The sequence below is a fragment of the Ovis aries genome, chromosome 14 (assembly GCF_016772045.2).
Source record: "Ovis aries strain OAR_USU_Benz2616 breed Rambouillet chromosome 14, ARS-UI_Ramb_v3.0, whole genome shotgun sequence".
NCBI classification, from domain to species: Eukaryota; Metazoa; Chordata; class Mammalia; order Artiodactyla; family Bovidae; genus Ovis; species Ovis aries.
In genome coordinates this window covers 66,189,584-66,213,158 of record NC_056067.1, presented here as the reverse complement: position 1 = coordinate 66,213,158, position 23,575 = coordinate 66,189,584, and the positions used below count along the sequence as shown (strand labels likewise).

General features: G+C 45.5%; 1 protein-coding gene, 1 long non-coding RNA gene and 1 other non-coding gene across 4 annotated transcripts in view; 1 reads left to right on the top strand and 2 right to left on the bottom strand.

Annotated features, from left to right (window-relative positions):
• ZNF274 (zinc finger protein 274) overlaps positions 1-10,070 on the bottom strand; it is a 24,171-nt gene extending 14,101 nt beyond the window's left edge. Inside the window, exons 1-4 of the mRNA XM_027978930.2 lie at positions 9,795-10,070; positions 9,522-9,597; positions 8,659-8,785; positions 7,830-7,922 (exon numbers count right to left, since the gene is read on the bottom strand). Coding sequence (XP_027834731.1) covers positions 7,830-7,922; positions 8,659-8,785; positions 9,522-9,554 — 253 coding nt within the window. The 5' untranslated portion in view covers positions 9,555-9,597; positions 9,795-10,070. The remainder of the gene's footprint in view (positions 1-7,829; positions 7,923-8,658; positions 8,786-9,521; positions 9,598-9,794) is intronic.
• LOC132657800 (uncharacterized) overlaps positions 1-23,575 on the top strand; it is a 26,514-nt gene extending 2,939 nt beyond the window's left edge. For both annotated transcript variants that reach the window (XR_009596480.1, XR_009596479.1), the window contains one exon: positions 67-23,575. This is a non-coding gene — a long non-coding RNA (uncharacterized LOC132657800). The remainder of the gene's footprint in view (positions 1-66) is intronic.
• On the bottom strand, positions 2,568-2,673 carry LOC114118166 (U6 spliceosomal RNA). Its single transcript, XR_003591709.1, has one exon. It is a non-coding gene; the product is annotated as a U6 spliceosomal RNA (small nuclear RNA).

Here is a 23,575-nt window from a genome sequence, read left to right as displayed (position 1 = left end):
TGCTTTGATGAACAGTGCACCAAGACATCTGGGCCTTTCAAAGGCTTATGCTTGCCCATATTTCAGATTTCAGGAAATCTCACTGGCACTGAAATTGTGTCCATCTGTGAGTTATGGGAAGATAGCTGCTGCTGCAACGTTCCCATCTTTCACTTGGAAGCCTAAGCATGTCATGGGGTAAGAGGACCCTGGTTTAAACCCCCACCTGCTTCTTCCCAGACAACCCAGGTCAGGGACTTGCCTTCATGCTCCCACAGCATGAATGGGGACGTGGAGTTTCTCAGGGGCTGCTAGCTGGAATAATTATAGGACTTAAGAAAGCGACTTCATGCACTTCTAGCCTTTTAACCCCTCAAAAGAAGTCAGTGTTTTTACATACTTAAGTCTTACATCGCCCTCTAACATAACCTCCAAATAGAGCCTGCTCATTCCTTACCAATTTATTCTTAGGTTCCATTTCAAAAAAGTATCAATAACAAAGTCTTTCCTCTCTGTTGAAGTGGTTATTCCTGCTTTAAGCCACAGGTATTAAGTTTCTGTATTTTATACTCTGTTGCAGCTGCTCAACTCTTATAACTATTTCAGAGGATAAGTTTTTTTTTTTTAATACATTATCTAAAAATGGATAAAACAGGTGTTCATTATTACAAGCTACAGATATTTTCTCCTTTTCAATATTTTCCTCATTTTGTGCTTTAGTGAGAACAATGCTGTGTACAGGTTGCAGAAAGGACCTGTTAACAAAGCACTTAGTGTTCTGTCATTGAGTAGCTTATGTTCTTTGGAAACCTATCTTTTAATAGGAAGCTAGAAAATATTTACTGCCTGGGTTAATACAGAGATGCAACTATTTATCTACTTTGTTCTTAAGAAAAAGTTGGTTTTAACATTTCTCTTGGGCCAACTTTACACTTTTCCAGAAATCTTTCCATCTTATTGTTTGTTCATTCCTGTACTTAACAAATACTTACTGAGCACCTATGCTGTGTCAGGAGCTGGTGACAGCAGGAAGATGACAGTCTTCCATTTTATGAGCACAGTTACTGGCAGGACCTCTGAGAGTGGAAGGTCACCCTCCCACCCAATTTCCTTCTCTGGAGACAATCACATCCTATAGTTTCTCTATTCTCCCAATGGTAACAATTGGCATATTAATACCTTGTGTATGTTTGCAAGTATATTTTTAAATGAAAAAAAAAAAAAGACATTGGTATCCTGGACGTCTGTACATCTTTATATACGTTAAGGTGGACTTCCCTGGTGGCTCAGATGGTGAATCTGCCTGCAATGCAGGAGACCCAGGTTTGATCCCTGGGTTGGCAGGATCCCCTGTTGAAAGGAATGGCTACCTGCCCCAGTATTCTTGGCTGGAGAATTCCATGGACAGAGGAGCCTGGCAGGCTACAGTCCATGGGTTGCAGAGTCGGACAGGACTGAGTGACTAACACTTTCACTTCACACGTTCACGTTAAACATAGATAGGTATCTATGTTACAGGTATATATTTTTAAGAAACACAAATATCTCATGGTGATTGTTTCATATCAGTACATAAAGCTGGCTTATTCTTCATTCTTTGGCCATACCACATGGCAAGGGGATCTTAGTTCCCCAACCAGGGACTGAACCCACATCTCTTGCAGTGGAAGAGCTGAGTCTTAAGCACTGGACCACCAGGGAAGTCCAGAGCAGGCTTATTCTTTGACAGTTGTTTAAAACACTATAATGGGAACATGTATTGTTGAATATCTGCGTAGTTTCCTTTCTCTGTATAGGTTTTTAACTTGCCATTTATTTACCCTTATCTATCCAGAAAATGGGCTCTTTTTCTCTTCTTCATTTCTGACTTACTACTGTTTTTATCTTATTTTTCCTCAGGACTCTTAGAAGTTTTTTTCCTCCTCAAAAAAGGTTTGAGTCCAATGCTTACTTCATTTACTTTCCTTCTTTTTCAGTTAATAGTTAAAGCACTTCAGGTCTTGAAATTACTCCAGAGACTGTACCTAGACGCTAGGGAAAGTGGTCCTCAGATAAGAGGATTAAGGTTACATGGGTCCTAGAGAGCAAATGGATGGTAACAGAGAACATGAAGTATTCTTGAATAAAGACTGCACAGTATGTGACCACACCCTGATAGGCTGGATTCCTGCCAAAACGTGTTTGATAGCCATTCAAGGTTATAGACTTTTGACCTTGTCCCCAGGAGTGCAACCATTTCAAAGTTCTTTGTAGCACTATTTTAAGATTTCTTTTATCATCCTCTTGGAGCCTGGCCTAGTCTTCAGACTTTCCTATTTGAAGATTTCCTCATCTCTTGTAATTTTTCTAACTGTTTATTCACTCAGCAGTTTCCTGAGCTGTAACGTCAGTTATTTCCTAGCCACTGGGGACATGCGAAGGAGACTGAAATAAGGATGGCTGGCTCACTCATGCTACTTAACATTTGTTCTAGATGCTCAAATAGATAATAGAACCCAGATTGGAGAAACAGAACCTGTTTTACTGTATATTCGTACAGTTGACCCTTCACATCTGTCTGTACTTAACAATTTTATTGTATTTTTTAAAGTAACATGGAGTGCTTCACGAATGGCCTGTTATCCTCGCACAGGGGCCATGCTAATCCTCTCTGTGTTGTTCCAATTTCAGTGTGCATGCTGCTGGAGCAAGCACTGTACCGCACCATTTCTATAAGGGCCTTGAGCGTCTAGATTTTGGTATCTGTAGGAGCCCTAAAACAATCCCCCATGGATATCAAGGGATAGTCCTAATGTGATCAAGGTTTTAGGGTTTGCTTTCTTATGACAATCTGGTGTAAAAACAGAATGAGACGTTTCATTTCTGTCATTCAGGGTGGGTCTCTTCGGTCTGTTTCTCTGTTGTTCTGTCAAACAAGAGGAGAGCTAAGATGAACGACCTGCCTGCACAGATTACACTGAGAATCTGCTCTCATATGAGTCCTCTGATGCTGAACACAGTGAGGACTCCTACTGAAGGGCTTCTGGTCAGTGGGTTCTGTGACTCCTCATGCTTAACACTGATTACATTCTCAGACACTCTTCAATATCTACTTCTGTGATACTGAAAACAGCTGTTTATGAAACCTCTCCACAGCAACCATTTCCCTGTGATTTCAGAGTTCTCAGATACAATGACTTGATGTAAGAACTTTTCCAAACGGAATACAACTGGAATTTCTTGTCTAGTATGAATTCTCTCAAATCAGGCTGTAAGTGTTTCCTGCTATGATTCCTGGATTTCTTCCATTTGAGTTCTCATATTGAAAACCACGTGATGAAAAGGACTTCCTCCATTTGAGGTTTTCCCATGTGAGTCTCCTCTGTGAGCTGAGCTGAAACTAGGCTTTCTCACACTAAACATATTTACTCTTGTTCCTGAAAGAATTATCCTTTGTATAAAACAAGTGATTTCCTACGTCCCCCACATGTTGGTTTTATAGCCCATGTGAGTCCTCTCAGGCTACACAAAAAATCTTGAGAAGAATTTCCTTCTATTCCTCCCAACAATACAATCTTCTTGTACTAGCCTTTTTTTCCCTACTAATGTCTATACTAATTTGAATTGCCACATTCATATTTGCAGGGCTCTTCTGCTTAAATTCTTGACAAATCAAAAAAAAAATGTAACTGTCCTGCAGGCTTTCCTACAATCATGACCTTCAAAATAGTGTCTTTATTCCATTGCATTGTCCCTAATGTTTGATCTGTATAGATTATGTCTCAAGATATTCCACCCAAGCCACACATATGGTAGGTAATACTTTCTTGAAAGAACATTGAGAAGGCTTAAGATGTGAGTGCCATCAAATATTTCTCCACACTTCTTATCTTCACAGCATCTTTTCAAACTAGTGCCTTCTTGAAGATTAATTCCATGTCTTAAGCATTTACCCAGGTTCCTTTCTACTTCGGCCACTGTCTGTGCTGCCATTTTTGCAGTCATGGAGGGCTAAGACATGCAGACTGGGCTGTATTCATGAGGCCTAGCTTTTGTTCAGTTTGTTCTCTGCCTTGAGGAGAGGCACAGCTACATCAGTGCTGGGAGAAAGGGACCACTGAAGGAGATGGTTCTCTTAACAGTAAGCAGGCCATTCCAAACACCTAAGACTCCCATGTTTTTATGCACTGCCTGGACCTCAGACAGGGGCATGCCACTGGCTTCACAGACCTTTACTTGGGTGTTTCTAAGTCGCCTCCTATTCATACTCCATTAATAGAACCAGTCAGGACATGGTACAGTTGCAAAAACATGTGAATTTAGGTGGAAGCTCTTAGGTAGTTCTTTGTACAATTGTTCCATTTGCTTAAAATTATTTCAACATAAAAATAAAAGCCAAAGAAAACCTATTTCCACCCTTCAAAAGTCTTGGCCTTTACCAGACTTCCATGTCACTGACCAATGCCCAAAACGCCAGAGTAGTAATACCTCTGTTTTTAGTTCAGTCGCTTAGTTGTGTCCGACTGTGACCCCATCGACTGCAGCATGCCAGGCTTCCCTGTCCATCACCAATTCCTGGAGCTTACTCGGACTCATGTCCATTGAATCGGTGATGCCATCCAACCATCTCATCTCTTACTGCATTTTAAAAATGAGATACTGATACATTTTAAAAGTGTGCATGAAAGATGCGTATAAATACATACATTAGAAAGAATAGTCATAAGAAATCCCCTGAAGCCTTCACCTGTGAGCAGTTCTTTGCAGCTTCCTTTCCTGTGCCCTCCTGGTCAGTTACTCAACCGGCCCCATTGGATCCACCTCACAAGAAGAGGAGCCAGCTTCTCCCAGCCCTGTTGCTATTCTCTTGGGGGCAGATATTAACCACCTCTTCCCTATGTACTACTACCGCAGTCCCCCGCCTGCTCACATCTGTGCCCTTCTGTCCTCAGTGGTAAAAAGCACAACACACACCTACTCAAGGAAGATGAAACCCTCCTGACAGTGGAGGCCCCAAACTTAACTTGCCTATCAGTACACCTCAGTTACTTCCTTCCAGCCTAATAAGTGACTTTCCGTTCCCAGAATGTGCCCCCCTTGCCGCATTCTCAGGGGAACCCCCACTGGCGTTTCTGCACCAGGAAGCTCTTCACCTCTATTCTTGCCCATCTGCCGACTTTCTGTTCTATAGGCATTGGCTTAAAATCTTGGCCCTGCAGTGTCCCCTGACCCCACCTCTAGAGTAATTCCCTGTTGCTCCCTGCTCTACACCATGTTCTTTGCCTTCTCTGTCCACACCACTAGTTACCTGGCGTGACCCAGTTACATCTGTGCAGCGTGTTGGTAGAAGGTGCTCCCCTGTGAGACGGAGGAGTCTACAATCACAGGGATTACACTAGGTCTTTGGCTCACTACCAAGTACATACTTTCTCTTTTTTATATTGCATAGGACACAAGGGGCCTTCTACAAATATTTCTGAGGTCAAGGGGAGACAGTGGAGGAAAAAACATCGCATTAAGGATTCTTTGGAACGCAGCATAAATATGTTAGGCACCTATCACCCCAGGCCTAGCTTGTAATACAGGATCTTCCGTTCTAGGACACCACCCCTGAATCTCCCATCCCCTGGGAAGCCAGCTTTTCTGACACTGCACGTAACCATAAGTGCCCAATGCCCCCCGTGGCAGCCAGATTTAGGAAACTCGCCACATCATCCAGAGATGCATGGCTAGAAGGTCATCATCACCAAAGCTGCAGGCCAGGTACAGATTCACAGCTGGACACTGAAAGTTCCAGGCAGTTCCAGAGCCACTTGCATTAAGGCACAGAGAACAAAGCGGGAACACAAGAAGTTCTCCTTACAGAGCCAACACACACTGATACAGAAGTGTCCAAAAATACCAAACACAAAACCATCCACCTCCCCAATATAATTTATGAACACTGATGCAGAAATCCTAAAAAAGTTCATAGACATCAGGACATTACTACAGGGGCACATCTATAATTATTAACTGTTCAGAAAATCTCCATCATCACCTTGGAGGGCTTTGGAGGGGGAAAATTGGGGCTCTTACTAATTTTCATTTACTAGAAAGGGTGAGATGACTGTTCCTTTATCCAAATAAAAAGTGATATGAATCAAAGCAGAATCCAGAAACTGTCCCTTTCAAGTCAGAGACCAGATACTTAAAATCATCACGTTTTCAGCCCAGTGTTTTGGAAGTAGTAGCTGTGAGGAATACAATTACCTCCTCACCTACCTTGAATGCAAAAGAAGTAAAATAATACTACTGTATACTTGCCAATAATATGACTCTGTACTGAGGAAATTAGTGATGACCTAACAAAACTGTTACAAATCAGAATTTAGCAGCAGGATAGGTTCATCTGCAGCAGCTACGCAGGACTGCAAGGGAGGGGTAACCTGAGCAGATAAGATAGCAACTGGAAGGAATGCCCAACCGCAGGTGGAAAGCCTGACTAGCGCGGTGAGGGGAGTGGATCCCTCCTTGTACACCTGTGGCAGAACTTGACTGAGACCAGTTCTGATCAAATTTCTGGATGAAGTTAAATGTAACATACATTCTAACAGCATTTTCTCAATGAATCCTGACAAGCTGATGGTAGGTATTCATCTGGTTGAGAACAGATAACAGGTTTTTTTAATTAAAAAAAAAACAGAGGGCCTACCGTTTATCCAAGATTGTTATAAAGCTACAGTAAGTACAGTAATACGGTGTTTACTAAGATACTGACAGAGATCAAGGGACCATAAGGGGCCAAGAAGGCCTGCACGCAACAGTGACTATGCGAGATGATAAAAATGGTGTTCCAATAATCAGAAAATGGCACTGAAAAAACTTGTGCCCCACACCAATTACATAAGGAACCCAGTACATGAAACAGCTAAACAAAACCCAAAAGTACCAGAATAAAGTATTTGTACAATCTGCCCATGTATGGCATGAATAAAGACAGATCTGAAAGGAAAAAAAAATCTGAAATCATAAAACTTCTTTATGGAGACTAAAGGTAGGAGATACATATTGGACTGTTATCTGCAGTGTTATTATCCATAATATATGGTAGAGTCCTCCCCAGCACCACACACAAAAGACAAACCAACAGAAGGGAAAAAAAAGGAAAATAGAAAAACTCACAAAAGCAAAAGTACAAATAATCTGTAAACTTAGAAACCAAACTGAATATATCTTTTCCTATCAGATCTGTAAACCTTAAAAACAGGACTATAAGTCACCAGTCTATCTTACGCAGCTATATGTATTTTAAAGGAACTTAAGACAGCAACTTGTTGCTACCAAATTTTTTCACTTACATCTTGGTTGATTTTACATTCTATTTCTAGAAATGCTATCTACACAAAAAACCCAACTTGATTGTGCAAAAAATTGTATGCAAGGATTTTTTTTGCAACTACTTGTATGTCCATCAAGAGAAAAAAGTCAAAGTCAAAAGTCTACACTGCATTTGTGAATGAATGATGCAAACCTGTCTCCACTGAGTATGGTCACATCCCCCAAAACATAAACTTACATAAATGTAAACATTAAATCTGGCCAAAGCCACACACCAGTTACCAGAGATTACCAAAGGGAAGGGCAATAGACCATGAGTGAAGCAGGGTAAGGACGCCCCTACTGCCAACCTGGCACCAGCAAGAGGTTCCCATTCAGCCAAGCAGTGCCCCCGACTGAAGCCGAGGAAGATGCAGAGCTTGATTCAGCGTGTTTGCAGCTGCTCCTCCCAACACCCCGCTAGGGGTTTGCCCCCGTCCACCTCCTTTGCTGACACTAGTTCCTGCTAACCAGGACTCCCACACCAGGACTCCCTTGTGCCTGGTTCTCACCTGAAAAGGTGTCTTGAATTCCTCTCTCCACCGACCAGAGCTCTTCCTCTTCCTCTAACTGAGATACCACATCTGGCTTGGAAAGCTGATGTTCTGCCCAAGGGAAAAGAGACAGTGCTTGGGGGTCTGTGTTCGGGAGAAAGCACTTTCCTGCTGTAGCAGTTCTGTCCCTGCGTTCTCCCTGGTAGACACGCCTTCTGGTCGAGGGCAGTGTTGCTAACTCCACCCATCCCCTGCGCCAGCTGCTTCCTTTTCTGGATTCTCTTGACTGTAAAGGAGGTAGTGGGACTTGGTTCTGGTCAGTAAAACACTAAGGGAAGTTTGTCAGCTGGGGGCTTATGGCATTTTTGTTTGTTTGTAAAGTGTGCCAGCTATAGAAAGAGAACTAATCAAGGCTGCCCTGGCGTTACTTTCTGCCTTAAACTTGGATGGACATAATGCTTGGCATCAGTCAGGCACATACCAACCTAAGAATGAAAGCTTCACACTAACCATGCAGAGATGGGAGGGGGCAAGGCCTTTGATGATGCACCTGAGCTGTCAGACACTGACACCACGTTCTGGAATTCTTGTTACAAAAACAGTAAGCATCCATCAGCAGTTGGAAACATCCCCCATAGGCCCACATCCCTGATACTGAACACCTCTGAGGGGTGGACTTGGTCAAGTTTCAAAAGTTGTATGTAAAGTTGCCCTTTCCCTCAGGCTCCAGGGCCTTGATCCTTGAACTCAGATCCCTGCAGACTGAGCCAAAGCAGACACACACTTGAAAGGCACCACATTCGGGCTGCAAAGCACAAATCTTTATTGACGCAGAGGCCGGCCTTACCCACTGAGACCAGGTTCCTGTAGTTCTCCAGCGTCACCTCCCTGTACAGGGACTTCTGTTCGAGGTCCAGCTGGCCCCACTCATCTGGGGTAAAACCCAAGGCCACATCTTCAAAGGTCACTGGTTCCTAAAACCCACAGGTGCCTGTTCAGCCAGGGCCTGTTGTCACCCGTGCTGACAGGAGGAGGAGGAGGGTGACTGAGCACATGTAGGCACAATTAACAAGGTGACTCGAGCATTCCAGATACATCAGGAGTTCCTGAATTTGAAAACCCAAACCCAAGCTTGATCTTATCAGGTCACAGCAAGTAGGGCAGCCCATGGGGTCAGAAAACATTGTTCATTCTCTGAAAACCTTTCCACTTCTTACTAACCTGAGGATTCCAACAGTGATATCAGGTGTATCCTTTCTCCTACGGAATTCCGTGAGCTAAATCACCACACTTCAGCCTTTAGCCTCCATCCACTGGCTATTCTGCTGCTGCTCCTTCACCTATCAGGGATTCATCCCCATCTCTCTTTTCACCCAGTGACTAAGCTTTAATTCCAAAGTACTACTGAACCCTAAGTGAAGCCTGATTCCTGTTTACACCTGCCAGTGGCTTTTCCCCCGTTCCGTTTAAAAGATAAATTAGAATCCCCTGCTATTTGTCCTCTATTCTATTTGCTCCCTTGGAAAGCTAAGCAACTTGCTATCCCTCCACCCACTAGGGTCTCTCCTCCTCCTACAGTCCCCCATCCCTTACCTAGATGCTAGGGGACCTGGGGATATCCCAGGAAACGCGTGTGCCTGCATCACGCCTCCACCCCCGCTCCCAAATCCAGCGGTAGACTTTGAAACTTATCAAGAAACCTCTACTCACACGGAACCAATCCGTCGGAAGCCCGGAGGCCATAACTTCCTCTTCCTCAACGAGTCCCGTGGGAGTAGGCAGAGTCCTAAGAAGGTCGAATTTGGGAGGTGGAAGGGGCGTGAGGGTTAGACCAAGGCCCCCGACCCCTCGGCCCAATCAACAGGAAATGACAGGTCTAACTCCAACCTCGGAAAATGCTCTAAAAAGTCGTCTCCACCTGTTCTCGAACAGCCAGAGGGGCAACTTCCCAACCTCCTCACCCAGATGGAGCCGGCCCCTTACCCAGCTCGCGAGCGCCCGGATGGGGTGGGCCCGCCTCGCGCCCCTATGGGCCCCGAGTCCCCGATTCTCAACTGCCCTAAAGGCCCCACGGCGGAAGGACGGCAGACGAGGCTGGCTCTGGGCTCCTGCGATTGAAGGGTTGGGGCCGCAACTGGGCGCTCCCCGCGGAGCAGCCCTGGAACACAGCCCCCGACGGGCGCAGGTTTCGCGCCACACTCACCCTGCGCGCGCGCGCCGTACAATGGCGCCTGTCAGCCCTCGGCTAACTGCGTCAGTGCGTCCACTTGGACTACAACTCCCAGAGCCCCCCGCGGCGCGGCGCACCCCGCGTTGTGGGCGGCGGACATCTTGGCGGCCAACTCCGGCGGTAGGCGAAGCCCGGGTCGCGGAAGGAGCGCCCTCGGTGATCCCGCTGGACAGGAGGAGGCCTTCGAGGGGCAAGTCGGGCCGCTGGTGGGTCCCAGCACCTGCATGGGCAGCAACGCAGGCCGAGAGGGAGCCTCGCCAAGCCTCGAGGGCTGCAACGCGTGGGACGAATGGGAAATGGAGACGGGGAAGGCATGGGAGGGGCGGGGCCGGGAGTGCTGGGGGCGGGGCGAGCTTCTCACACCAAACGTGGAGCGGGGAGGGGCGGGCCGGGAGTGCCTTGAGGCGGCGGTAAAGTTGGTCCCGCTAGGCTCCGCAGTCGAGAGTTGGCCTGCAGTGCAAAAGACACCGGAGAAGGCAACGGCACCCCACTCCAGTACTCTTGCCTGGGAAGTCCCATGGATGGAGGAGCCTGGTAGGCTGCAGTCCACGGGGTCGCGAAGAGTCGGGCACGACTGAGCGACTTCACTTTCACTTTTCACTTTCGTGCATTGGAGGAGATGGCAACCCACTCCAGTGTTCTTGCCTGGAGAATCCCAGGGACAGGAGCCTGGTGGGCTGCCGTCTATGGGGTCACACAGTCGGACACGACGGACGTGACTTAGCAGTAGCAGCAGCAGCAAAAGACACAGAATACGCGGGTTCGATCCCTCGGTCGGCAAAATCGCCTGAAGCGGGAAATGGCAGCTCACTCCAGTATTCTTGCCTGAAAAATTCCATGGACAGAGGAGCCTGATGGACTTCAGGCCAAAGGTTCCGATACAGTTGAGCACAAAGTCCTGCCAAGTTTTGGGGAAGAGGATACTAAGTGTGTATTCACATCTAAGGGACAGGAAAAGAGGTCGGGTTGGGACGGTGGGACGTGTTCTGAAGGGGGGACTGAAATCCTCCCGAGCTCCTGGGAGGAAAAGAAGTAAGGGCCTGCTGTGAACTGTGCGGGTGTAAAAGTGTTAGTCGCTCGTCGTGTCCAGCTCTTTCGACCCCATGGGCGGTAGGACGGTAGCCCGCCAGGCTTCTCTGTCCATGGGATTTCCCAGGGAAGAATACCGGAGTGGGTTGCCATTCCCTTCTCCAGGGGATCATCCCGACCCGAGATGGAATCCGGGTAGACTCTTTATGGTTTGAGCCACCAGGGAAATGTGCGGAAGGTGAGGTTAGATGGCCTCCAGGCCCGGGGAGGAGAATGGGGTCGGGGCTGACTATCCACTCAAGTTGTGGGAAGGGCAGAGCAAGTGGAACCAAGGCAGGAGAGTGGGGGGAGGGTTGTTCACGGGCAAATCAGAGCTGGACGGAAGTTAAGGCGGTGATAGATTTTCTTCAATGAACTTGCAACGGGGGAAGGGGGAGACTCCAGTGTAGAACAGCTCAGTTCTGAATACAACTAGAGTAAGTGGCGATTTATGGCCTAGGAGTAAGGGGAAAGGTACCAGTAGATAGAAAATTAGGAGAAGGAGACATCGTGTCTGGGGGATTCTAGCTGGACAAAGCTAATAGACTGTTTTAAGGAAGGCAGGCCAGGGTGATGATGTATCACCTGGGGGAGAGAGTAGGGGTGAGGAATTTAAGAGTAGGGGAGTCTTCATAAACTGACTTAGGATTCTTGCTCAAGTGGGATTCTATGAGGAAGAACAGGTATGGGCCTTACTGGGGAGAAGGTTCAGAGTAACCTTGCTAACTGGCTAAGCAGAGAATCAGGGAGTTGATGTGGTGTGGGCTGGACAGGAAGGCTCCTCTGCCCTGGGTCCTCATCTGTGAGCCAGGTGCCCATGTCTAGGAAATGGAAGAAGTCTTTCCCTGCCCAGGACCTGGTGTGTGCCCCTCTTCCTCGAGCCCAATCCACTCTAATCTTTCTTTGGAGCCCAGGACAAAATAGTCTCATGGCTCCCTCCAAGTCCAGTATCTGGTGTCTTTCCATCTTCCTGAGGTTCCAGGGCCCAGGCTCTGGTGTCCTCTCTCCTCCTCGGTGCTTGGGACTCTGCTACTGAGACCCAGGGCCCAGTGCACCCTCTCTCCACTTCCAGCAGGTTTCAGCAGCCTTATGCCTCCGTGTGAGTCGTCCTGTCCACTGCATGCTATGCTTATTCCAGCAGTCGTACATCTCTGTGGCCACCGTGGAGAATACTCACACGTGGGCCACACATTGTTCATCTTATTGCAGTTGAGACGGTGTGTCTATTGACTTGGGCCTATTAGCCCTGAGTCACTAACCATGCGTTTCCCTGAATTTTTCTTGGCTATTATAGCTAAAACAGCATCCCCATTCATTAAATAATTCATGCCTCTTTCTCATATTTTTACTTAAAAACAATGGTGTTCTACAGCCATGGGTAGCAGGACAAGGCGATTAGCCATATTGTTTTCTTCTGGTTATGACTAGGGATCCTTCTAGTAGTTTACTGTCAGTTTGATGGAGGTTTTAACATCTTGAGGAAACGGGCCTTCTTGGAAGTTCTTTCAGTTGTTTCTGTTTGTATACTATAGAGTAAAAACATGATTTTAGGTTAAAAGGTGGTTCTAAGTATATTATTTAAGATTGATTCATGAAACTCACTTTAGCACAACTTTGAATAATAAATTGCATGTTCTTTTTCCCGTTTAGCAAATTAAGAATGCTATTTAATTTGCTGTAACTTGATTACATTAAGAAACATTTCTGGGGGGGGGGGGCTTCCTGGTGGTTCAGTGGTTAAGAATCTGCCTGCCAATGCAGGGGACGCAGGTTTGATCCCTGGTCTGGGAAGATCCCAAGTGCCGCAGGGAAACAGCCCATGAGCCACACTACTGAAGCCTGCTTGCCTAGCGCCTGTGCTCCACAACAAGAGAAGACACTGCAGTGAGGAGCCGACTCACTGCACCTGGAGAAAGCCTGTGCACAGCAGCAAAGACCCAGCACAGCCGAAGATAAATAAGTAAATAAACACATTTTTGGATGAATGTTAACTGTTATGTACGTAAAATGTCAAAAATGTTACGCATCCTACCTAGATGTCCATCAGCAGACGAATGGATAAGAAAGCTGTGGTACATATACACAGTGGAATATTACTCAGCTATTAAAAAGAATGCATTTGAATCAGTTCTAATGAGGTAGATGAAACGGGAGCCTATTATACAGAGTGAAGTAAGTCAGAAAAAAACACCAATACAGTATATTAATGCATACATATGGAATTTAGAAAGATGGTAGCGATGACCCTATATGCGAGACAGTGAAAGAGACACAGATGTAAAGAGCAGACTTTTGGACTCTGTGGGAGAAGGCGAGGGTGGGATGATTTGAGAGAATAGCACTGAAACATGTATATTACCGTATGTGAAATAGATCGCCAGTCCAGGTTCGATGCATGAGACAGAGTGCTCAGGGCTGATACACTGGGATGACCCTGAGGGATGGGATGGGGAAGGAGGTGGGAGCGGGGTTCAGGATGGGAAACGTATGCTCACATAGCTGATTCATGTCAAGGTATGGCAAAACCCACCGCAATATTGTAAAGTAATTAGCCTCCAATTAAATAAATTTTAAAAAATGTTATGTATCCTGTTTGCATACAGGGCCCCAATCCCTTGTTCAAAACCTTCAGAGCCGGAAGTATTTTGGAATTCATAAGCATTTGAATCCACATGTGACATACCACATGTGACATCCCCCACAGGTCTGGGGCAGCATCTGGGTGTATCTGTAGCAAAATATATAAGGGGTCACAGTAAATTGGAGAAAAACTGTAAATAGCTGTGTTGTGCTCAGTCACTTCAGTCATGTTTGACTCTTTGTGACCGTATGGACTGTAACCCACCAGGCTCCTTTGTCCATGGGGTTCTCCAGGCAAGAATACTGGAGAGAAGTTGACGGTTCCTCCTCCAGGGGATCATCCCAACCCAGGGATCAAACCTGTGTCTCCTGCATTGCAGGCAGATTCTTTACCCACTGAGCCGCCTGGGAAACCCCACACAGCCTTGTTATTTCAGCTAAATATTGCAGATGCATAATAGGGGAAGAAACTTTCTTCATTAGAAAAGGTTTTAGAATTGCGGAAAAGGCATTGTGGATCATTTATGAAAATGGCTAGATTAGCAATAATAGTTTCATTCAATTGCAGGGTTTAATTTGCACTTCATCTCTCTTTGTATACTCTATATAGTTTAACAAGCATATTTATTGAGACACTGAATTGTTGAAATAGTATTCTTTCATATGCTTTTAAAATCAACAGTGCACTACTGGCTGAAGAAGAGATATGAAACTATATATTGACCAAATCACTGTAGCACCTGGTGGCATTCAGTCCACTCAACAATGGACCTGTGATTTGGTCTCCACTCATCATTGTCTTAGTTCATCACACAGAGCATGTCAGAGTGTTTCATGTGAAGGGGAACATGAGTTTAAAACTCATTTAAAAAGAGAAGAGGAAGAAAGATGTACATTTTTGTCTTTAAAACATGAGCCTCTAGGACACTTCTCAGAACTCCTCAGAGCTTGAGAACTTCAGCTTGGAGAAGCAAGGAATACATCAATCAGCACATTAACTGTAAATTATTAGTGTCATAACTGGTTCCCCAAACAGACTTCGGGGTCGTGACTACTACACATTTGTTCTGTGCCCGTTCTCCCCAAGATAAAGGGTGAGTTCAAAATCAAGATGATCCAGACTGGGTGTAGCACACGGAGGAAAGGTAAAGAATCTGAGCTCTGAGCAGAGACAGACCACATGCAGCTTCCAGAAGTGATCTGTTTCAAAGAGGAGTGTGGGAAGGCCACGGAAACTGGACAAACCAGTAAGTCGGGTTTGGAATAGGGTGTGTTCGGCCATAAATAACTGAAAATCCACCTATCATAAACACCGTTTCCTCAAAAATGAACGTCCTGGGACCGGCTAAGCTGCCAGTGTCACCCAGGACCACGCTCTCACTTTCCCTGCTGCTCAGTGCAGGAGTGTGTCACCCTTCCTGGCCACTGCAGGGTAGACAAAGAGGAAGCCAACAGCCTGCTTACTGCTAGTCCTTTTGTTATTCAGTTTCTCAGTCATGTCCCACTCTGGCAACCCCATGGACTGCAACATACCAGGCTCCTCTGTGCATCGCCAACTCCTGGAGCTTGCTCAAGCTCATGTCCATCGAGTCAGTGATACCATCCAACCATCTCATCCTCTGTCGTCCCCTTCTCCTCCTGCTGTCAATCTTTCCCAGCATCAGGGTCTTTTCCAGGGAGTCGGCTTTTTGCATTAGGTGGCCAAAATATTGGAGCTTCGGCTTCAGGATCGGTCCTTCTAATGAATATTCAGGGTTGATTTCCTTCAAGATTGACTGGTTTGATCTTGCAGTCCAAGGGACTCTCAAGAGTCTTCTCCAGCACCACAGTTTGAAATCATCAATTCTTCAGCCCTCAGCCGCCTTTATGGTTCTGAATGCCACCAATTTCTACATTTCTCTTAGGAAATTGACCTTTTCCTCTCCAGTGAAAACTGACCTTTCTTCATTCTCTTGCCGGTTCACTCTTCTGTTCAATAACCATGGACTGATGTGCACATCCAAAACAGAAGACCATATCTGCTCTCAGCAACCTTAAGTTTAAGATTTCCGGGTGTTCTTATTATCACAAGTAAGATAGGAAACAGACCTAAGGGCTATAACTACTGGAAAAGAAAATATAAAAATGCCTTTACAAATAGGTAACAATAAAATACTTGGGCTTCCCACGTAACACTGGTGAAGAATCTGCCAGCCAATGTAGGAGATGTAAGAGGCTTGGGTTCGATCTCTGGATCAGGAAGATCCCTTGGAGGAAGAAATGGCAACATTCCAGTATTCTTGGCCTGGAAAATTCTACAGACAGAGGAGCCCAGCGGGCTACAGTCCAAGGAGCTGCAAAGAGTCAGACACAACTGAGCATCTGAGCACATTATCGTATGCACAAAATCCAATTGGAGATTAAAAAAACAAGATGGCAGTAAACGAGGCAATAAGAAATAAAGGTATGTGAATCAACACGCATGTAACATACAAAATCTTTACAAACAAATACACTGAAAAGGAGATCCACAGATGAAGCATAAAGACAAATGTCTGGGATTAATTTGTTGGGAAATGCAAGGAATCTACAGAAAGATACGTTTCTGGAAAGAATTACAAGTAAAATTGTATAAATGAAGATGAATATCATGCTCCAGGTTGGGAAGGCCGACTATAAATCGCAGATCATCACTGGGCTGAATACAAGAGCAAGTGGGATTACAGGACCACAGTGGGTGCTCTGGGCGCCTGGCTCCTGGACTAGGCTCTATGCTTCTTTCCTCTTGAAAATGTGATGGAACTCACCACCATCCTCACTGGGAAACTACTTGGATTCAAACTCATTTTCTCTAAGAAATGCCCACAGAAAGTACAAGTGCCAAAAAATTCTTTTCTTTCCTGTAAATTTAGACTTCAAAGCCATCAACGGCATGCAGTAATAATCATATAACTTTTCTCATGTGTGTGGTGGTGGCTGCAGGGGTTTCATCTTGTTCAGCAAGTTGGCACAATTTTTTTAAATTGAAGTGTATGGCTTTTTTCCACCACTTTTTTTTTTTTTTTCATCCAGAGAGGACTTCTGTAACCCACTATGAAGACTCAAGGGGATACTGCGCCCACGTCTGTGTGTGTAACTTGATGAATCCACCATAGGCCCTTGGTCCCGTGTATTATCACATCATATCCTTGGAGCCTGCAATGTCCTGCAGAGTATGTCCATTGTGTCCTCTGTGGCCCCTTGGCAGTGCCTCTGAGACTGCAGCTGAAGTAGCTTGGCCCATCTTGCTTACCACAGTGAGTCTCTGCTCCTTGTGGTGTGTCCACCTCCTGAGAAAGGACTCTGAGTCAGGTAAGCAAGGGTCAGCCTGAGCCTGTACAACCTGATTACCTGGGATGACTTCTTAGGAGTCCCTAAGGGGCTTCCCAGGTGGCGCTAGTGGTAAAGAATCCACTTGCCAGAGCTGGAGTTGTAAGAGATACGGGTTCGATCCCTGGGTCGGGAAGATCCCCTGGCATGGGAAATGGCAACTCATTCTTGCCTGGGAAATTCCCTGGACAGATGAGTTTGGCGGACTAGTCCCTGGGGCTGCAAAGGGTCGGACACGACGGAGCACAGCCGCGCGAGCCGACTCTGTCGCTAAACTGGCTCAGCATGACTAAATGAGATTGGAGAGCAGCAGTTGGTTGGGAACAAGAAGGAGTTATTGTGCAAGATGGGGGGTTTTTGGCCACAAGTTGCAGAATGTGCCACCATACATTATCTTACACCGCATGCAGCCCAGAGGCAAGAGCTCCCGGGGGGGTTGCAGGCACTCTCCATCGCCTGCTCATCGGCCCTCAGTATATTGTCTTGGTTTTTCTGGAGGTTCCTGTTCTCATGGTCTCAAGGTGGTGGTTTCATGCATCGCTTGAAGCCATACAACATTTGGCTGAAGATATTGGCACCAGGGAGTGTTTGTTTCCTTTGACACTAACAAATTGCCACAAATTTTGTGGCTTGAAACAGCAAAAATGTATCATCCCACAGCTGTGAAGATCAGAAGGGAAAATAGACCTTTCCAGGCAAAATAAACATGTTGGCAATGCTGCCTTCTTTGGAGTCTCTAGGGGAGAACCAGCTTCTTCGCCTTTTCCAGCTTCTAGAGACTTCCTGCCAGTGGTGTCAGTTCAGTTCAGTTCAGCCGCTCAGTTGTGTCCGACTCTTTGCGACCCCATGAATCGCAGCACGCCAGGCCTCCCTGTCCATCACCAACTCCCAGAGTTCACTAAGACTCACGTCCATCGAGTCAGTGATGCCATCCAGCCATCTCATCCTCGGTCGTCCCCTTCTCCTCCTGCCCCCAATCCCTCCCAGCATCAGTCTTTTCCAATGAGTCAACTCTTCTCATGAGGTGGCCAAAGTACTGGAGCTTCAGCTTTAGCATCATTCCCTCCAAAGAAATCCCAGGGTTGATCTCCTTCAGAATGGACTGGTTGGATCTCCTTGCAGTCCAAGGAACTCTCAAGAGTCTTCTCCAACACCACAGTTCAAAAGCATCAATTCTTCGGTGCTCAGCCTACTTCACAGTCCAACTCACATCTATACGTGACTACTGGAAAATCCATAGTCTTGACTAGACGGACCTTAGTCGGCAAAGTAATGTCTCTGTTTCGAATATGCTATCTAGGTTGGTCATAACTTTTCTTCCAAGGAGTAAGCGTCTTTTAATTTCATGGCTGCAGTCACCATCTGCAGTGATTTTGGAGCCCCCAAAAATAAAGTCTGACACTGTTTCCACTGTTTCTCCATCTATTTCCCATGGAGTGATGGGACCGGATGCCATGATCTTCGTTTCTGAATGTTGAGCTTTAAGCCAACTTTTTCACTCTCCTCTTTTACTTTCATCAAGAGGCTTTTTAGTTCCTCTTCACTTTCTGCCATAAGAGTGGTGTCATCTGCATATCTGAGGTGATTGATATTTCTCCCAGCAATCTTGATTCCAGCTTGTGTTTCTTCCAGTCCAGTGTTTCTCATGATGTACTCTGCATATAAGTTAAATAAGCAGGGTGACAATATACAGCCTTGACGTACTCCTTTTCCTATTTGGAACCAGTCTGTTGTTCTATGTCCAGTTCTAATTGTTGCTTCCTGGCCTGCATACAGATTTCTTAAGAGGCAGGTCAGGTGGTCTGGTATTCCCAACTCTCAGAATTTTCCACAGTGTATTGTGATCCACACAGTCAAAGGCTTTGGCATAGTCAATAAAGCAGAAATAGGTGTTTTTCTGGAACTGTCTTTCTTTTTCCATGATCCAGCGGATGTTGGCAGTTTGATCTCTGATTCCTCTGCCTTTTCGAAAACCAGCTTGAACATCAGGAAGTTCATGGTTCACATATTGCTGAAGCCTGGCTTGGAGAATTTTGAGCATTACTTTACTAGCATGTGAGATGAGTGCAATTGTGCAGTAGTTTGAGCATTCTTTGGCATTGCCTTTCTTTGGGATTGGAATGAATACTGACCTTTTCCAGTCCTGTGGCCACTGCTGAGTTTTCCAAATGTGCTGGCATATTGAGTGCAGCACTTTCACAGCATCATCTTTCAGGATTTGAAATAGCTCTACTGAAATTCCATCACCTCCACCTGCTTTGTTCATAGTGATGCTTCCTAAGGCCCACTTGACTTCACATTCCAGAATGTCTGGCCCTCCATGAGTGATCACACCATCGTGATTATCCGGGTCATGAAGATCTTTTTTGTACAGTTCTTCTGTGTATTCTTGCCATCTCTTCTTAATATCTTCTGCTTCTATTAGGCCCATACCATTTCTGTCCTTTATCGAGCCCATCTTTGCATGAAATGTTCCCTTGGTATCTCTAATTTTCTTGAAGAGATCTCTAGTCTTTCCCATTCTGTTCTTTTCCTCTATTTCTTTGCGTTGATCGCTGAAGAAGGCTTTCTTATCTCTCCTTGCTGTTCTTTGGAACTCTGCATTCAGATGCTTCTATCTTTCCTTTTCTTCTTGGCTTTTCGCCTCTCTTCTTTTCACAGCTATTTGTAAGTGCTGTAGCATCTATAAGTCTCTCTCTGACTCTGACCTCTGCTTCATCATCACATCGCCTCCACTGACTCTGATTCTCCTGCTTCTTTTCTTTCTTTCTCTCTCTTTTTTGAAGATAATTGGAGGGTTCTTTCTTTTTTTTCTGTATTTGCTGCATTGGGTCTTAGTTGCCACGTGCGGGATCTTCTTGCCATCATTCAGCATCTTTCACTGCAGCGTACAGATTCTCAACTGTGGCACGCAGGCACTGGTGCATGCGGCTTCAGGAGCTGTGATTTGTCGGCTTCATTGCTCCGCGGCGTGTGCGATCTTATTCCCCAACCAAGGATCAAACCTGTGTTCCCTGCATTGACAGGCAGATTCTTAACCACTAGGCCACCAGGGAAGCCCCTCTCCTGCTGCTTCTTAAACAAGGACAACTGCGATTACATCGGCCCCAAGATAATCTCAAGGCCATAAAACTTAATTGCACCTGCAAAGCGCTGTTTGCCCTGCAATGTAACAGTCACTGGCTCCAGCTATTAAGGTACGAACAGCTTTGAGGAGCTATTCCCTGCCGACCACAAGGAAGGAATTCATTATCTTCTCGAGCCCTCTTTCCATAGACTTTCTCAGGCCCCGTTGGCTAGGGCTGACACACGTATCCATGTCCTGCCTCTGATAAAAGCTGGAAAAAGGTGGCTCACGTGTTGGCATCTGGAGCTGACCTCTTCTCAGCGGTGGGCACAAAAGTCAGCTTGGAGAAAACTCATCTGCCCCAGAACCCTCTCCTCCAGTTGGGTTGTAGGGCCGTGTACCCCTGGAGAGCAGCTGGTGCTGGAAAATGCCGGACTTGCTAGCAGCAGAAATCTGGACCACTTCTTGTCCATTGTAAATAATGCTGCAGTGAACATGAGGGGTGCATGTGTCTTTTCAAATTAGTGTTTTTATTTTCTTCGGATAAATCCCCAGGAATAGACTTGCTAGAACATATGGTATTTCGATTATTTTTTTGTCCATGCCAAGTGGCTTATGGGATATTAGTTTCCCAACCGGGATTGAACCCGGGCCATGGCAGTGAAAGTGCTGAATCCTAACCAGGGGACCACCAGGAAGCTCCCCCATTTAATTTTCCGAGGCACCGCCATACTGTTTTCCACAGTGCCTGCACTGATTTACATCCCCAGCCACGGTGGATGAGTGTTCCCTTTTCTCTGCGTCTTTGCCAACACTTACTATTTGCTGTCTTTCTGATAACAGTCATTCTGACAAGTGCGAGATGACATCTTGTGCTCTGCTTTTCACTTCCCTGGTGACTCATGATGCTGAACATCTTTTCAGGTGCCTGTTAACCATCTGTTTGTCTTTGGATAAATGTCTATTCAAATTCTCTGCCCTTTTTAGTTTGTCTTTTCCTTTTTAAAATTGTGTTTATTTACTTGTTTTTGGCTGCACTGGGTCTTCTCTGGGGCCCAAGGGCTTCTCTCTCGTGTGGCCTGTGTGCTGCAGAGCACATGGGTATGTCTGTTTAGTCCTGTCTGGACGCTGGCTGTGCCCCTGGAAACACGAAGATGCAGGCAACTCTTGATGATTCCTCTCTTAAACTTAGTAGTAGAATGCCAAATGTGAAACAGTCATGAGTTAGTATAAAACTCTGTAATTTGTCTGATGTGACAGGACTATGCAAGAAAGAAATGGATGGCATATTTTTCAGCCCTCTTCTGTGAGTAGCATAAAATTGCACGTATATTAATCCCTGTGATGCTGAAGGATCCGTGGTCTCTGCCTGACACTCAATGGGATGGCTCTCTGGCTTTCATATGATACAAAAACTGGGGTGTCGCCACTGGTAACATTTCCATTTTATTACCGATCGTGTCATTTCTATGAGGCATTGTCCCTGAGGCCTTGACCCTAAGGCCCACTAAATGATGTTTCTGCAGCAAATCAAGGGCATATATGGAGCATAACTGCTCAGACTGCACCGTCCGTGCCTATGGGGAGCTACAAGCGCACAGTCGCATTACAGTCAGGGCTTCCGTTGTGGCTCAGCGGTAGAGAGCCCACCTGCCAGTGCAGGAGACTCGGGTTTGGTCCCTGGGTCAGGAAGACCCCCTGGAGGAGAAAATGGCAACTGGCTCCAGTATTCTTGCCTGGAGAATCAAATGGACAGAGGAGCCTGGCTACAATCCATGGGGTCACAAAGAGTTGAACATGACTTAGTGATTAAACAGCAACAGCCTATTTGTGGGTCAAAGATAAGTCGTGGATTCTGCCTCCTTTTTCGTTTCTTTATGATGTCATATCGAATGAAATTCCAAGCAACAGCTTTTCCATATTGATTATGTTCAGTGAGTTTCTCTAATCTCTATGAGTTTCCTGGTATCAAATGGCATGAAAGCCATAATCGAAAGTCAGCCAACCTTGCCTCTATCCTGTTCTCCAGTGTGAGGCCTCTTGTGCTGGATTGCCGGGGGCCAGCGTGAGGAATTCCGCCCATGGCAAAGGTCATGAGGAAGGAGGCTTGGCATACGCAAAGGCGTGATCAAGCCTCAGGAAACCCCCTGTTCCCGAGCATCTAACCCCCAAACCAGAGTCTGTTTTATGCTCTCACCTACACCTCTGACTTTACGGGGGCTCTCCCCCATAACTGTTTCTCTCGGAGAAGGAGTAAACGTGCAGCTCCAAGGATAAAAATTCTTGGGCGTGACAAGAGTGTTTCAGCTTACAGACTCCTCTGAAGATTATCTAGCCCGCCTGTATAGGTTCGTCCGGCCACATGTGATTGCTTACAGCCTCCCAACCTGAGAGGCACGAGATGTTTTAGACTTACTAAAGGCAAATTCTTTTGGGGAGTTGGAAATTATTAGTATAGTGGGTTAGGAATTATATTGGTGAAGGGTTTTTCATTTGTTGTGTCAATAACTGCTGCTAATTCCCTGCTCTGGGTGGGACAAGGATGTCTCAGGTCAAACTTCTCTGCTGACAGACTAGCTTGTGTGACAGGATTATCCATACTGCCGCCACTAGGCACAGGATTGTTTACTACCTCTCAACCATAAACAGCACAGAGAGTTTTGGAGTATTTTGAGAGTCTTAATTAGCATAGGACTGTTTCTTCTTGTTGAGTCAATGATCGCCGCCAGGCCTCTATATCCTTAGGCACCTGGGAATATATTAATCAATGTATTTGGAATATAGCAAAGGGAAATATAGTAGTTTTTGATGTTAGCGATACTAGACTTTTTGAGTTAATGGATTTTCTCTTTTGTAATAGATCACTGTGCTTTGTTATATATCACTGTGTCCTTGCTATGTAAAAATGTAGCTTTATCATATCTTAAGACTAAATAGATCTTAAGGGGAGCATTGGTGAAAGGATTTTCATTTGTTGGGCTGATGTTTGCTGCTAAATCTCCATGTTCCCTACACTTATAATGAATATAACTAGCATATAGGAAGAAATAAGTATTAACCTTTAAGCATATAGGAGAAATAAGTATTAGCCTTTAAGACTAATCATGTTAACCTTGGGTTAAATAAATTCCTTTCTTGATTGTAACTCACTACACTCTCACCCTATAGGAATGCAGCTTTATTTGGAGGATGGTGCCTGGTTTAAGAAAAAACACCCTTGGAAGAAATAAGTTTTTTTGGTTATCAGAAAGAAAGGATCATAAAATGTCAGCAGGTCTCACTCATGGCCAGAAGATGATGTAATATTCCTAAGACCTTTTTTTTTTAATACATTTATGTGAAGCACCTGATTTTGACAAAGGTCAGGACTGCTGACTCCCACGTGACTCTGTATTCATCCCTGTGTGTAACAAAAGGTATATAAGCAAACCCAAAAATAAAGAAATCGGATCAGTTTCCGGAAAGACTGAT